Source organism: Gossypium hirsutum, chromosome D11 (assembly GCF_007990345.1).
Source record: "Gossypium hirsutum isolate 1008001.06 chromosome D11, Gossypium_hirsutum_v2.1, whole genome shotgun sequence".
Taxonomy (NCBI): Eukaryota; Viridiplantae; Streptophyta; class Magnoliopsida; order Malvales; family Malvaceae; genus Gossypium; species Gossypium hirsutum.
This window is the reverse complement of record NC_053447.1, coordinates 61,286,838-61,304,817: the sequence shown is the minus strand read 5'-3', so window position 1 is coordinate 61,304,817 and position 17,980 is coordinate 61,286,838. Positions and strand designations below refer to the sequence as shown.

General features: G+C 31.5%; 2 protein-coding genes across 2 annotated transcripts; one reads left to right on the top strand and one right to left on the bottom strand.

The window, feature by feature from the left end:
* Positions 1 to 11,819: 11,819 nt before the first annotated feature.
* On the bottom strand, positions 11,820 to 12,557 carry LOC107961341 (nuclear transcription factor Y subunit B-5). Its single transcript, XM_016897500.2, has one exon. It carries the CDS (start codon positions 12,460 to 12,462, stop codon positions 12,049 to 12,051), a length of 414 nt encoding a protein of 137 aa, XP_016752989.1. The 5' UTR covers positions 12,463 to 12,557; the 3' UTR covers positions 11,820 to 12,048.
* Positions 12,558 to 17,054: 4,497 nt separating this feature from the next.
* LOC107960791 (uncharacterized) lies at positions 17,055 to 17,612 on the top strand. The gene has a single exon (XM_016897070.1). It carries the CDS (start codon positions 17,055 to 17,057, stop codon positions 17,610 to 17,612), a length of 558 nt encoding a protein of 185 aa, XP_016752559.1.
* The last annotated feature ends 368 nt before the right edge of the window (positions 17,613 to 17,980 follow it).

Genomic DNA, 17,980 nt, shown 5'->3' with positions numbered 1-17,980 from the left:
ATGCCCATATGGTCACAGTGTCATCTTTTCCAATTATTTGGCTTTTATCAATAAGCAGTCGAGAGAGGGTGTGATTAGACACCTGTTTGTGAAATCGAGCGAATGGTTCCCCGCCCAAGCCTTGAACAGAAGAGTAAAGCTTGATGCTCTCGGTTTGCCAAAAAGAATCAATCTCACAACTTCACCGATTATCTTCCTGAATAAAGAACCCTATTAGGCTGGATTGTTAACAAGAATAAAGTTTAAGACCCCAATATTAAAATACAATACCATTGATGAACAAGCCAACTTAACCCCTTCAAAACTTCAATTGAAAGACGAAAGAAGAATCCTGAATGCCTTTGAGAAACCTTCTTGAAATGCAAAGAATGCAGTATAATCGAAAGAAAATAACAATCGGTCAGAAGGTTATTCGGTTTTGAGAAAGAAAAAAAGAACTTAAGTGCATTCGTTTTAACAAGAGAAACAGAGAATTGTTTTTTTATCACTTACTGATATTCTGCACCTTTGCAGGAAATTGACACGGAGACGGATTATCAATAGTGATATTCGGCTGGCTATGAAAGGAACTGATTGTAGAAGAAAGGGGTAATGAAAAGAATGAATGATAAGTTAGGCCAGAAGAGAGAAAAGAATAGCAAAGATGAAGAAAAGAAAATACACGAATGGTCAATTCTAGTTCAACTCTAAGAGAAAAAGAAAGAAAAACCAAAACTCCCAAAAACTAGAGAGAAAAATCGGCACTTATACTGACCAAAATCGAAATGCATTACCCTAAACTCCCTCCTTAGCCTCCCAAAACGGCACAAACACTCCCCCACACTCCAACTTCCTTAATTCACTCCCCCAATCTCTCCAGGACCAAATCAACTCCTCAACCCTCAGACTTCTACTACAACACAAACTCTAGCCGCTCTAGCTGCAAAATAAAAGTCCCCAAAGCTACGCCAATACTCGAACCTCAAACTCCCTTGCCATACTTATAACACCTCCCCCATTGCACCACAAGGCTTTTTGTGACAAAAGGCAAGCACAATAATTCATAAGACCCAGGTGCCAACGTCTAGATCCTTCTAAGAGCAAAATTTAAAGATTCTGAAAAAGCCAAGATTTGAACCCAGGTTCCTCAAACACTCCCAAACACCCAAATCACTTAGCCAATAAAGCAAACAAGCAATTTGTGTGAAAAAATGCACAAATTAAAAACTTAACTATTTGGGGCGTTACAATTTCCATGGATGCGCAACTGATATTTCTTTGGATGGAATGGATCTTTCAGCTACACAATCGCAACCACCTAGAAACCAAGGTGATTCCACATTTTCAAAGAAGAAGAAAAATATATTTTTGATGCAAGTGATCATATTTTTTCTACTTCATTTACTGATGCTGCCACTTTATTGGCGAAAAACATATGGGCCGTTGGCCTTGAAATCAGTAGGAGTATTACCTTCAAAGTGCTAATTCAACAAAAGTCAGAAATGACCATTCAAGAAAGTGCTCTAAAATTATATCCAACCTTATGTGAAGTAGAAGGTTTAACTGAGGATTTCCAGACCATCCAACGCAAATGCTCATTTTCTTTAGTTCACCTTCTTCTCTGCGATTGGAATGAGTCAGAAGATTTCTTGCTAATCATTAAAAATCATGGTTGTGTTGATGATATTTTGGTAACTTTTTTGTGTTTGTAATATTTGGATGGTATAATTACATGTAGAATGTCATTACAATGTTGTAACTTTTTTATGTTGTAAAATTTAACATATGGATTATAACATATAAGCTAATGAAATCATGTAACTTTTTGTTAATATATGAATATTATGTTTGGATGTGAAATATAATTCTCAAGCTATTTATTATTTTTAATATTTTGTTTTTTATTGTAGAATAATTAAATTATTTGTTTCACTAATGATATTTTAGCACAATAATTAACAGTAATTTTATTAAAATTTAATAACAATAACAATAATTATCTATCTAAAAATTTTTTACTAAGGGTACTTCGATCATTTAAACATTTTTCCTCATACTATTACAACATCTATTCCATTCAACCAAACATAAGAATGTTATTACAGCTCTATTCCATTCCATTCAACAAAACAATTGAATTACTGATTACAACTCTATTCCATTACAACTTTATTCAATTACAACCCTATTTCATTACAGCTCTTTTACTTTCTCTCGAACCATAGTAATGTTATTTTATTTGATCAGATCATTGAATCATTTATTTCTCTTGAAATCTCTTTAGTGTTTATTTCTACACACGTCTTCTTTTAGGGGGTCTACAGCCATTATGTGGCATAAGGGTTAGATCCCGTACGAAACTTAATAGTATACCACTTCTACGAATAGCTTGTAATGCTGCATCTCTTTCGAGAGCAAGACCCTTTATCATAACTTCTGCGTCTACTACTGCTCGAATAGCATTTCCCGCTGCGGTTTGAGCAGTAAAAAGGGTCCCCCTTCTTGTAACCTTAAATTATTGAATTACTAGTTTTTACTAATACATTCAATTTGAATTGTTGATATGTTAATTACCAAATCAACCATTTAGCGAAAAGGTTTAATAGTGTTTCTTAATTGTTAACTTTTAGTTTTCCTAAATTTTAAACAGCAAATTTAGAAAAATTAAAGTAGATTTTTTTTTGTTTGTTTAATGAGCTCTTAGCATGCATGATCTAGTGAATAAAATATAGGGTGCGTTTGTTTCATGAAAAATGACTTACGAAAAATGTTTTATACATTTTACTGTGTTTGTTTCATAGAAATCAATTTGAGTAACGGAAAATGACTTACATATCAATAAAAAATAAGTAATTTTTCTTGTAAATCGACTTTCCCCTCTTAATAGCATAAGTTGTTTTTTTGGAAAAGAGTTACTTTATGAGTAAGTTTATTTTTATATAAAATTTAACTTGAATCAAGTCTAATATTGTTATATTAATAATAAATTTTTATTTTTAATTTTCAAAAACATTTACAAATATTAAAATATTATCAAATAGTATAATGTTAAATATTCTTAAACATACAAATTTAATTATTTATATTTAATAATACAAATATAAATATATTGAATAATATAATTTATTGTTTTAATAAATTATTTAATATGACTATTTTAATAATAAATTTTACATAATATTCTTATTATATTATTGAAAAATATTTATATCAATAATTTAATAAATATATATTAAAATTTATAAATATTTAATAATAAATGTTTTATAGTATAAAATATGAATGTTTTAATTATATAAATATGGGTATTTGTTTAAATCATAGTTTACTTCATTTATACCTTCCAATTTTAATGTGTCATTATCCACTCTCATATATATAATATATGTAGTTTAAACTAAGTTTTAATTAGACCTTATATATTATTAAGTTTATATATAATACTAAATATTATAAAATATCATCTTAGCCTCTGTCAGGCCTTAGCTCCGTTCCTGAAGACAACCTTAGGTTTTGGGCACCAACAAATTAAAGATTAAGGTGGTGATGACCTTACACCATAAATACGAGAATACAAGTTCAAATTGTAAAAAGTGCATTTATTGAGAAATTTTTATTTAAATGACTGTAGTTCAATTTGGATTAATCTCAGGTTTTGAGGATGATAGAGAGCTCAATTTTCATATTTTTGTATTTTATTTTAATGAATTTTGGACATTGATGCTACTAATTTTGATATTTTAGTGTTTATTTTTTATTTAGGTGCAATAAATGTTCAAAAGGTTGAAAAACAAGTTCAGAGATGGGATTGATGAAAAAATTAGTATGAAAACAAAAGTTGGCATATAAGACTTTTAGATTTTAATATTATTTTATTTTAATAGTTATTATTTGTATTTGGAAAGACATTTTCAGAGATCAATTAAAATTAAATTTATTTTAAGAATTTTTTGCTTGATTTTCTATTTATTTTTATTTGCTATATTTTGGAAGGAGGTGTAGGCCTTGTTTTAGGTTTTTTTTTTTAAATAATTATCGGTATTTTCATTCATTTTAAAATTTAAACATAGTCCTATCCAATTCAAAAGTGGTATTCAGGTAAAACTCTTCTAATAATATCGACTCTAAAATTTGAATTTAGTTTAAATATCTGGGAAAAAAGTCCATAGGTTTTAATATGTATATATATAATCATTCGGATATGGACGACAGGAGGAGGACAGCCATTGTTTGGCACTAAAAATTTCTTTACTTTTATATTATTTATTTTTCTTTTCTCTTTCCAATTTAAGTGTCATTCTTCAATTATCAATAGCTAATTTCTTTGATCTAGCTTCAGGGTAAATCAAGTTCGATTATGGGATTGTGAGATTCGAGTTCGTGCTTCAATTTTCTATCTTGGTATTTATTCAACCTTTGGTTTGTAAGATGATGAAAATTTTCTCTTAGTATTCTTTTTTTGTGTCGATTCAAGTCAAATACCTTATTCGATTCTTAAGGTAATACACATTTGGATTAGGCTACTTTGATTCGTAATTGTCATTGTTTTCTAATCACTAGAACTAATTAATATAGTCCAAGTGAGAGGGTTAGTCAGGTTATGTTAAAGTGGGTGGATAATCTAATCTAAACAACCGCACAATTGAGTCTATTGGTTAGAGTTGGGTTTTTCTAGTTCGTAAAGCTGTCAATGAATTAAATTCTAGAAGCGTCTTTTTATGCCTGTTTGATTAGCAAGGGTCTATTGACTAGCTATTCTTGCACTAGATTTGGTTTTATCATCCAAGATCAATTATTAGAAGAAAATTTACAATCCAAGATCAATTCCAACATTAAAGTCGAAATCACCTTGGAGCTAAAATTATCATCAATTTGGTTTTATCTAATTTATTTCAAACTTTCTCTATTTGTACTATATTTTTCGTTTTTCATTTATTTTAGTATTTTCATTATATACAAAAAGCATGACACAAAATTAAGTATTTGGTGCAAGCTTGAGGTTTAATAAGTTTTTGTCACTTTGAATGGGAAACACTTTTGTGTTGAAGTTTCTTTTACTCTTTTTGCACTTAAGCTCCAAAAGGTTTGTATTGGATAATGTAATTTAAAAATTTTGTACTTATATATGTCAATAAGTTATTAGTTGGTGTGTTGAGGTTTATCATATCCAATCTTGTGGATATAGATAAAGATAGTGTTAAGGATTAGGGTGATTACTTAGATAAGAAAATAACCAATCAAGTATATTTAGATAGAATTTTGGATAAGTTTTTTATAAGAGCTTTGGTTTAGGATTGAGTAAAATAAATAGATGATGAAGATCGTAGTTAAATGCAAGCAAAATAAAGAAAGAAATTTACAATAGTAGAGTGAGTTTTATCAACACCTATTTCCTAGATTTTCTTTCTCCTCTTGCCAACAAAGTAGTATCAGAGTTTGATTTTATAGTGAGAATAACAAATAATGGAATGTTTCTATTCTAGTTTCCTTGTCTCGTAAAAGAGAATTATGAAAATTGGTAACTTTGAACAAAGGCTCTACTTGACTCACAAGATGTTAGGGAGATTGTACAAAATGGTTATAATTCTCCTCAAATAAGACATCATTATTGCAAAATGAGAAGGATGCTTTGGCAAAGACAAGTAATAAGGGTGTTGGCTACTATATAGCCAATGAAGAGAGATGGAGAAACATTAAAAGATGTTTGTGTGATTAAAAAGATTCTTTGTTCTTGGATACCAAAGTTTGATTATGTTGATTGTGTCATTGAGTCAAAAGACTGAGACTCTGACAATTGAGCAAGGAATAGGTGAATTACAATAATAATAAGGAGAATTCAAGAGACCTTTGGAGCAAGTTCTTGTTGGAAAATTTTAGTTTAGAAAAATGATTTTCAGTCACATCGAAAATTTAAAATTTTGAAAATCGAGCCGATTTGTGGTATTTATAGCAATAAACCTTTTTACAGAAAAATACTTGTGCTTTTTACGAGACAAAATTGTATCGTTTCCAACTTTCAACCGAATGACCTTCTCCGCTATCCTCGTACCCCGAATTGAGTCGAGTGTGGGCTCGAACAACAAAACCAAACACAAAACAAGAAACGATTTGATTAGTTTTAGTAGGAAAGTAATTCTCTAAAATAGAAAATAAAATGTATTCTTAGAAAATAAAAACTTATGTTTTAGGTCAACCGGTGTCATATATTTATAAGGAATAGGAGAATCCTGATTGAATAAGGAAAGCACAAATAATATTTATTTAATAGAAAACACTCCCTTAGTCTAACTAGGAGGGTATTGGGTAGCACACCTTAGTAAATATTACTAGGGTTGCCTCCCCTCACTTATCATATGAAAGGGATTGGACCTCTCATGTATTGCATCCAATTATATGTGCTTCCTAAACTTTTGACCTTACACATTATAATTTAGTTTAATCCAATATTCATTTTTTATTACCAAAATAAATATTATTTATTTAAATAATTTAATTAATCAAATTACCTAAATTAATTTTCGAATTAAATAACTTTCTCAACCCAATTGAGATATATACGTGTGAATTTGGTAAAAATTTATGATGCTTTGAGTTGTGCTTATAATGTGTGATGCATTTGAATACCTATGTTCATATACCAACCTTGTTGTGACCTTAAGTGTCATGTTATAGCTAAATGTATGCCAAAACTATGGTAGTTAGCATGCTCTTGTGTGGCTAAGGTAAGTAGTGTGGTTTCCATTTGAACTTACTAAGCATTTTAATGCTTACTATCATTGTTTCTCCTACTTGTAAATTGCTAACTTGTGGAACTCATCAAGTCGGATTAGTACAGATCACACACTATCATTGAGGCATGTCACATCCCGGAAACTGTGTTAGTAGAATTAGACATTAGATTATGGGTTGAGAGAAAAATTGGATTTTGAGTCATAGGAATTAAAATAGGATAAAATAAAATTAGTTAATAATAGTAAAATTAATAATTAAATTAAATAATTATTGTATTAATAATTGGGGCAATAGTAAAAAATAATAATGATAATAATAGAGACTAATTTGAGAATAGCGGTTAAAGTAGAGGTTAAATGTGTAAATTAACTAGTGGTTAAGAGGGAAGCTATTAGAACAAGGGAGAATAGGGGAGGATTTATAGGGCAAATAACCCATTTTTTAAATATGGTTCGTTGCCTATAAAAACCCACACCAATCGTTGCTTGTTTTATTTTGTTTCCATTGAACTTTTTTTCATTTTAAAAATTTGTTAGATTTAAGATTGAAAGTTTTCTCTCAAAATTTTCTGCATCGCATCTAAACACCCTCTACTCTTCCAATTTTGCAAGAAATTTATTCTTTTTCTTCAATTTCTCACCTAAACTTAGCTAGTTTTTGCTCAATTGGTATAATTGAATTTTATTATGTATTAAATTTTTATTAGGTGTTTTTAATTTGAATTTTCATAGATCTTAGCAAGAAAATTAAAGATCCATGGTTTTAAAGCTATCTTTTGCATGAAAATGGTGAATCTCATAATAAAGAGCTAAGATATATTTTTAAAATGATTTGTAGTATATTTTGACGAGATTAAGAGGTTTACAAATTCAATTTATCAAAATCTTTAAGTAATTGTATGAATTAAATGGCTTTCTTTTTGAGAATGTGGATGAACAATGTATTTTAGGAAAGAAAATGTTAATTAAAGAAATTGAGCAAAGATAGAGATCTAGATCTATAATTAGGCATAAGTTAGGGGGTTTGGAGGTAGAAATTAAGGATTTAATTAAGTTAGAAGGAAGAAATTAAGTGAAATAGATTGTATGAAATGAGTCGAATAAGTAAGTATGAGTGGAGAGCCGTTGTATGAATACAAAGAGACAAGCTAGATTGTTTTTAATGCTTAGTAATATGCATATTTTTGTGCGAAGCTGAAAACGTTAGTGGAGCATCAACAAATCGGGATGAAGGCAAGCATAAAGTTGTCTAGTTCGACAAGTCGTAGTGAGCTATAGTTGAGTGCATTTATATGTTGTATTTTAACATGAATTACGAGATCTAGAGAGTCGGAGTGAGGCTTGCGAACCCCCACTTATGGTATGCAAACCTTGACTTCTTCATTGTGCAAATCCTTGCAATTTTGGTTGAATTATTGAATATATACACTATGCGATTTTAATGGTCAAAATGCATGATTTTTTAATATATATATATACATGGACTTTAGTGGGTGTTATATATATAATATATAAATGGGGAGCTGGTAATATACATATATATATACGTGGGTGGTTATACATATATTATATATGCATGGTTATATTGTGTACAATATATATAATTATGGGTATAGTTTTATATAATATGAGACTTTTAATGTAAGCTTAAAATTTGAAGTGACAATGGTCACTAAATAAATATGTATATATATTCGCATATGATTTTGTAATATTTACGAACGAATATAAGAATAAATAATATAATGTGGACTCTTATAACATGCAAATTTTATTGATAATATGCATTTATGTATGTACAAACCCGTAAGTGAATTATGAGATTTATGATATAGCGAGTTTTGATTAATGCAAAATTATATTATTGTGAATGTTAAGTGCGAGCTCAACAGTAATGCGAGTCAGTTATATTGTGAAATGAAATGTGATTAAATAGATATGTTGGCAATATGAACACTTGAAACTGTTGGATATCATTGGCATGTTATAGGATTGTGAGTGCTCACCATTTTTATTATGTGTTGGGCATTGTGGCCTAGAGATAGCATTGGAGAGATAAGGGAATGTCGAGCATAGCTCCATTCATCGTAGATAGCGTGGTGTGTTTGGAGAGTGTGAGCATACGTGCTACACTTACATAGAGATAGCGTACGACTTTATGAGTCATGTAGTGTATTTTTTATATCTGTTTATCCAATGAACATATAATTTGACTACACGAATTGCTAATATATCAATGTGTTGAGTATGAAAATTGTGTTATATGTGTATTGTTAAGGTATGTTTAAATCCTAACATGTCTAGTGTGTTTACTTGTGTTGTTTGCATGTGTTCTCACTGAGCTTTCCCAAGCTCACCCCCTTACTTGACCTTGTAGATAAATAGTTCCCGAGTTAGTGAGGAGGGTGGCAAATCAATGATCCATCACAAGACATTTTCTTTGAGTAAGTGTGTTGAGCTTTTAAGCTCTGTAGTGAAAGCAATGTGGGTCGTTCCAAGGGTTTAGTACTAGAATTAGACTTAAACTTTTTAAATAAAATTTTCAACGGGTTGTAAACGGACATTACGGGCTGTTTGGTTTTTTTTTTGGATTTTTGAACATTAGAATTGCTTGCTTGATTGCTTATTTGGATGGTTTTATTACTTGTTCAATGTGATGATAATTAAATGAACTAACAATTTTTTGTAGCTAAGGGAGACCACTGAGTATTAACGTACGCCTTATACCTTCTGATTGTTTAAATGAAATAATTAATTTAGAAAAGCATGCACTTAGGTCTAATTTCTTATATGAAATATTCTACAAATGTGTTGTGTATATTGTTGATTGGTGTGGTTTGTAAAGTTTTAAACGGAGAGTCACTTCAGTGGCTAATGTGACGTTCAAAATTCAGGTTGGACCGTCCCAGTCGTGTTTGGGATGTCACAAGATGGTAGAATTATGTTCATTTTGAGTCCTAATATTGTGAAATGTATATAGGGTCTTGATTGTGTAATGATCATCCTTATAGGTGAATGTCAAGGTTGTATTTGTGGCTAAGGTTTGGTTGTATGATAAACTTGGTATATGGCCTAGTTGTGGTTGGTTTTGATAATGTGTGATGCCATTTGAAATATTGGTTTCTAAGATGCATAGGTATTATGTGCTTGAGCTTGAAATGTGGTAACTTGCTATATTAAAGTTGAAAATTGGTTAGAGTATGCCTAGATGTGATCATATGGGTGGTGCCATATTGAATGATTTACTTCAAATGGTTATATGCTATATTTGATATAAGTAGGCATGAATTAATGTTTTGTTGCTTTTGGAAAAAACATATGAATGTATAAATGTTAGGGTGAAACCAAATTGGGGATTGAACTTGTAGTTGACTGTTGGCAAGGTTATGACACAACTCTATGGATGTCGCGACACCAGCCTTCAATGTCGTGACATTGAATCCCTGATGTTGTGACATTGGTTAAAAGAAAGGATGAACCCATAGTATACTTTTTGTAAGGTTGTTTGTAAGGCCGCGACACCACCCTAGTGAGGCCTAATCGGTGTAGTTTGGAAACTTTATAATTTAGTTCTCAAATGGTGAAACCTGCCTACTATCTTGGAGGTCATGACATCATACCATTGATGTCGCGACACCAACCCGAAATATTTTGAAGTATTGCATTTTAGTCCTCCAATGATCTCGGGTAAGCTCGTATAAACCCCAGCTCAGAATAATGTTAATATAATGGTATAAAAGTCATGTTAATGAATTTAATTTGTTGTATTGATGGAAAATATGTTATATTTAAATGAAGTTGCTCCAGCAACGAATGTAACACATTGTAGTTCGAACTCGGTGAATGAGTTGAGCAAGGGGTGTTATATTAGCAACTCATGGAAAAAATAAAACGCAAAAGTCAAATAACAGTGAAGGAGGCTAGCCACAATTTCAAACCTAAAATTACGTATTTATAGGGAAAAATTGGAATAAGAGAGAAAAGACAAAAATGCCTTAATCTTGTGGATAAAGATAACGATAGTCTTAAGCATAAAAGTTAAGGCAAAGATTTAGATATAATTTTGGATAATAGTTAAGTTTCATCAAAACCTATTTGAATTTTTTTTTCCTGTCTCGTGTTACATACAAAAAGTAAATAACAAGCATATATACATGAAGGTTTAAATTGCATTTTCAGGATTGCTGATGTAAAGTGAACTGTTAAGCAACATTTACGGTGGTCCCTTTTTCTAGGGTTTAGGAAAGCTAAAATAAAACAGTGAAAGGTGATGTTTCTTTTGAGATGACGAGTAGTACTTTGTATTGTTTAAAGGTGTTTTGTTACAGATTGGATGTATTTGGTGTGTTTTCACTTTTTACTATTCTTTTGCTGGCTAACACAGAGATTCAGAAAAAGGGTACTTAATTTTATCTCATGCTCTTACTTTTCCTTTGAAACCCAAATTAACTAAAGAAACTGATATTGATATCATATGCACTTTTGAGTTTGATTTTACCCCTTTTTGGTGAAGAATTGACGGATGATGTTTAGGCATACATTCTCCACCTAAAGAGCCTTGGAGAGGTCAGTGAACCATACGAGTAACCTTATAGATGAATACAATTGTAAATGCCGTGTCTTTCACTAATGGCACTTTAAACTCTAAACTTGAATGGAAATTGCTGTAGATGATCATTTACATTGGCATAGCTGAGCAAAAAAAAATTATATTGGCATGCATAAATGGTAGGTAGTACTTACCATGATCATCACATATTCTAAATCAATCATTTGATGTGTACCACTAAAACAGTCCTTGGGTAAACCCTAAAAAGAGTTAATCAATTGATAGAAATCTTACTTCTCAATTACTCTGATTTGTCTATATATATAAATATATAAAAGGAAAATAAGGGAACAAAAGAGTGAGAAGGAGAAACAAATTGTAAACTTGAATCAAAGAAATACATTCCAAGATGCGAAATTACCTGAGTGTACTGAGTGTATATATTGTCGAGGGGGTGTACCTCATTTCACCAAGTATTGTTTTTTTATCAAGGTTTTGTCTTTTAAATTGCCGAAAATCTTAAAAACTTCATAGAATATGAACCCATTAAGATGCTTGAATAAGTGAAACCGTAGCAAATGAAGGATTTTGTACATGGTTAAACTTGACCCCATGACTTGGGGTATAATTTGTGCTGGCACTTTTACTCTGTGAACCAGCCAACTTAACAGAATTAGAGATAAAACTTCAACACAAACCAATACCGAACACACTCTCGTACATATATAGCGACTACTCAGTTCATGCAAGCAAAGAGCAAAGCTTAATTTACCATATATCAACGTAATACTATATAAAAATGTTCATCACTACTTGTGGAGTTGTAGTTTCATCCTCTTGATGAGATGGTTCGCCACTTCGATCCGATTCTTCATCTTTGTCTTCAAAGCTGCTGGTTGTTGCTTTCTGTTGGTTAAGTGCTGCTACCCTATATTTATGTAAATACCTTACCATAGCCTGAGCGTAGTTGTCAAGCCCTACAGCACCCAATGCCCAGCAGATGTCATCTCCACATATTGTCTTGCGACTCCCTTTGCGACACTTGTCGGATGCCTCGCTTGTTACGAAGCTTATGAACTCCGTCACACATTCTTGCATTGTTTCCTTAGCCTCTTTCGAAACCTTGGCACTTGGTGGCAGGATTTGTTTCATAATCCGACCCACGTTGGCTATTGGCAGAAATGGATTTTGTTCATCACCCATTTCTTTTATTTACCAGCTTATGAACTCGATGCTAGCTCTCTAACTTAGAAGCGTAGCTCTTTATGATGATCCACAAGCTTTCTTATATTATTATATGTATTATGTATATGAATGTGAGATACCATGGGATGACATCTCATGATAATCATCATACACATAGTGTTATCCAGTTGATTGTTATGTTAACCAAGATTTTGAAAATATGTGTTATTACGTTATGTTTTATTGTGAAAAGTCTCGATTTTGATGTCAATTGTCTGATCAACTTTTTCTTTAAAAAAATTATACATTTATATGTGTGCATATAAGTGTACATAATAAAAATAAATATAACATAATTTAAATATTACTATTTTCGTGAGAAATAGATTAAAGTTCTTGTAAATTTATTCTAATCAATTATTGTTCTCCTATATGAGAAATTGTATCTAGTCTTAGTTCATATATATGTTTTTTTTTTTAAATTTACCCTAAAGTTGTCAATTGAGTCTTAACTCGATTGGCATGGACATAGTTCCCAATGCAGGAGAACATGGGTTTGAGTGCGCTGAAGTGCATTATCCTCCTATTAATGAGTTGGGGAGAGACTATTGGTAATTCTAAATATTATGTCAAAAGAAGCAGATATGATCAAAACTTATAATGAAATTATTAAGATTCAAATACCAACTTACAATTCATTTATCTACCATGAAGTTTTGAAACAAACAAGAAGTTCAAGCCAAAATGACCTACAGGGCCTTTTTCTATACACGATCTTACTGTGTCTACCTATTTGCAGACTCTCCAACAAAGAGAATATTTAAATAAATTATATCAAACCCTAAAAAGACTTAACAAAATGGTCCCCCTCCCTCCACTATCCCCATAAACTTATTAAACCCTACCACGATAATCTGGGCTTATAACCTTTTTGTAATCTCAAAATATACTAATTACCTTTAGCTTAATTAAAATATTGTGATACTATCTAAAACAAGTGGTGGATATTTAAGCACGTCTGCATGGAGCACAGGTTCATTAACTTAAGTGTAGGTCAAAATTAGGTTTTGTCACTCTATTTGCTGCCAAGTGAAAAGAATTATATTCATTTTCATCCCTCGAAATTAGTTGAACTTTGTTTTTATTTTTGGTAACATGAGGCCATATGTACTCCAATCAGCTATCTGATTGTGCAAAATAATTCCCACTATACTGTTTGCTAGGCTCGAATATATTAATTTTTTGCTGCGTCATTTGCCACTTGTGGTAATTGCTCATTAATTAATTATATTAATTTCTTTGATAATCGCTATCATTTTCCATTTTTGGTAATTGCACAAATTAAAATAGAATGCAAGTTAATTATAAGGGTTAGACGAGATGGTAAGGGTCTTTTTTTTTTATCTCAATAAATAATTTAAGGTTCGATTATACCTTGAATTAGGACAGTTTTAAAATTCGTGATAAACGTCTATCAATTTAAGGAATCACAGTTTAATTTATTATATATATCTAGCTAGTTGCCTAGCTAAATACAGCATAAGATGCCTAGAATACACAATAATATAGATGTAATAAAGCTATACAAATCCTCACCTGCTTTCGAAGTTTTCGAATTTTACTCTTTGCAAAGGTTCCTTTCATGAGGATTAAACAAAAAGGCGTACATTTACTTATATAAATCAGTGAAAACCCTGGATAGTTGGAAATTTTATTTGAGGTTTTTAATTAGAAATATATATTATTTTCATGATATTTTCATAGTTTCCTCTCTTAAATTAGATCATAGTCTAGCTTTGGTAAGATTCCTTTCATTACTTCTGTAATTCACTCAAGCTGGAATTTAGAGAAGTGGCTTAACTTTAGAGCGAGGGTTATATAAAAGTGTTATACCCCAATACGACAGGACACGTTGCAAGTATGGACGGTCTGTCGCTAATCCCTCACCAGTGAGCCCGTGGTCAGTCCGCGACTGATCCCTCGCACAGCAGCCCTCACTAGACCACCAGGATTTAACCTCCTCTTGTGGACTCAAGGATAAAGATGTCAAACTATCATAGTATATTGTATGACTCGGAATTTTTGAAGAGGTTAATGTCAGTTAAAAACTGTTTCTATGTCATTAGAGGTGGTTAATACATTAGAATGTTAATGGTGGTTAATGTCTGTTAACAATAGTTACCAAGACTCATAGCTGGGTATTACAATATGCTTTGATAAAGAGCATGACCACGTAGCACATACTATGACAACAATTGACCTGCAATAGCAATATTTGTTGGGTGCCTGACCTCTGACTACTAACACTTGATCAGTCCGCACAATCATATGAGCTGCCGTATGGTTCGCCCACATCATTACGAGATAGATGATGACCCACTACATAAGCAAGGGTACACGAGGGAACAAGTGATTCTCTCTCTCTCTCCTTTTCCTTATAAGGACTCCACACAATCTCTTTCTTCCCTCCTTCATTGTCCATTGTCGGCTCTTCGCCTAACTCAAGCGACTCGGGGCTAGACTTGTCCATGGGCCGGGCCGGGCCCGGAAAAAATTTTTTGGCCTGACTCTTAGGCCCGGGCCCGACCCAAACCGAAATATGGGCCTAAAATTTTGTCCAGATCCGGCCCGAAAAATAAATAATAAGCCCGAGCCCAGCCCGATTTTTAATAAACACAAAAATATTTTAAAAATAAAAAAATAAAAATATTTTTAAAGTATTTTAAAATTTAAAAATAAAAAATATATATTTATTATATTTGGGCCGGGCCGGGCCGGGCTCGGGTCAAAAAAGTTGAGCCCGAGCGCGGCCCATTTTTTTAAATGGGCCTCGTTTTTTACCCAAGCCCATATTTTAGGCCTATATTTTTACCCGAACTCTCCCATATTTTGAGCGGGCCGTCGGGCCGGGCCGGGCCGGGCCGCCCGGCCCATGGACAGGTCTACTCGGGCCTCTCTCCACCCATTACCTCGTCCCTGTTGGTATTTGGTATCAACAAAAATCCTTAAGCCTAGCTCATTGTATAGCTCAAAATTGATGCTTAACTTCTAGTTAGAGATGAATTTTGTGTTGCAAACTAATTTCACTGAACAAATCAAGGTCACTGTTCTCATTGGTTGATCAATTATAAGCGTTATGGGTTATTTTGTTTATGGTCAAAGCTTCCATGGGTTCTTGGTAACTAAGGTTCGTAAATAGTGTCATGGAAATGGAAAGATAGTATCGGACATTACCGCAACATTGACAGTAATATTGAATGCGGCTGGAGGAAGGTCTTTGCATGATTCATAAGCTAAAAAGTGTTTTTGAAAAAGATTATGAAAAGGTGTTGGTTTATTAATAAATAAAGCATTTGGAAAGTTTTTGTATTAAAAGGGTAGAATTAAATTAATTTTTAATTATTAAATATATCAATTTAATTCTTATATTATTAAAAAAATCAAGTAAGTCTAAATTATAAAAGAGTTAACATTTACCATATAAAAAATGTTTTTAATTTATTGTTTACATTCAATTCCAAACAAAAAGATTTCATTTATTGAATCATAAAAACTTTAAAAATATTAGCTTGTTAAACAGTAAATGCTAATTCTATTCCAATTTGGCCTTATTTGATTCTTTTTAATAGTACAATAACTAAATTGATCCATTTAGTAGAGGGACTAATTTGATTATAGAGACCTTTCAGGTACATCCACCATTTATTAATTTTAAGTGTTTGGTGTTATTGTCAAAAATTGTTGAAAGTTAAAATCTCTTTTTTATACATGATAGTGAAAAGCAACAAATTAGTTAATTTATAGGGATAAATCTGAAAACTGTACATAAAGTTTGGTCTAATGTGCACTTGTATATATGAACTTTAATTTTATGCAATTTTTTATTTGATCAAATTCTCACAAATTATTAACATAATTATTAATATAGTATCATTTTATATTTAAATATTGCATACATTAATAATTATGTTTATCCAGTATAAAAATAAATTGACATATTTATTTTTTGTAAATGTATATGACTGGATAAAAATTAAGGACTTATGTATACAAGTGAACCACAAACAAAATTTCTTATGTATAATTGCACCAAGTTAAAGTTCATGTATAATTTTGATATTTATCCCTAATTTATATGATATTTAAATATTTAATATAATGATACATAAAATATAAAATTTAAATACATTTTACGTAATTAATAAAAAATATTTTTAAAATTTAAAAAATATTTTAAAATTTTAAATATAATAATAAATTATATTTAAATAATTTAATATAATAATATTTATGAATAACATTTGAATAATTTAATGTGTTTTGCCAATATACAGAAAATGATACTATTTATATCTCAATTTAGTAGGACATAATTATATGATTTTAAGCCATTTGCCAAATATGTTTTATACCAAATTGTCTTTAATTCTAAAATTCTACATTAATACACTGGTCATGTCATAATTTAAGAAGAAAAGGCCACCTATATATCACTAAAAATTAAAACTATTGCCATGTATTTTTTGATTTTCTCTCATTCTCCATGTGGATTAGCTATACAAGTGAAGTGATTTCTTTGCATGGCCTCACCACAACTAGAAAAACAAAACATGGCTTCTCCCATATATAACTTCCATTTTCTTCTTGCTTTGCTAGCCATGGCCGCCTCCGCCTTCATCCACCCTGCCTTAAGTGACGAATCGACCCGACAACTGATCGATAAAATTTGCCGATCAGTGGAGGAATATGCATTTTGCAGCAACACTGTCAACCAAAACATTAAGGGCTCTAGTGTGAACATCACAGCCTTAACGCAAATAACCATAGAGCAAGCCTTGAACAATTCGACCAACACCCATAGTTTCATTTTCGGACTCCTCAGCAACACGACCGATCCGGCGGAGAAGAACGCTCTTACGACCTGCGAAAACGCTTATCGCCTAGTGACGAGTAATTTCAATGAAGCGACAATGCACTTTTTTGAAGGAGACTATGGCAGCATGTTGGATTCCGAGAGACGATCACCTAGAGCACAAGAGAGTTGCATCACTATATTTAGCACTCCGCCGACCCCTCCGAACCCTGTCGCAGATCGGAATCGGCAAATGAGGATCTTAATCGCAATGGCCGTAGTTACTGGAATGGGACTTACTACTAAGCTTTCTTAAGTGACCATAATAATGTCTTGGAAACACATCTATTTGTTACTTCAAAGAAATAAATATATGTCTCTTAAGTAACTTAATAAAGGAATAGAAGCCTATTTGTGTAGAGATATGTGTCTTTTAAGTGATTCCAGCAAATATTAATATCTTAATTAACTTGATGGTTTTCTGTCTTTTCCTGAGTAATCTCATATATATTATATGTTTACTTTTATTGTAATGTTTTTCAGGTGTAATCGAGTTGGGTCGAGCTTGAATACTATTAATGGCACGTTTGGTTCACTATAATAGAATAGAACTGTAATAGAATAAAGCTATAATCAGTAATTCAATTTTTTGGTTGAATGTAATGGAATAGAACTGTAACAGTA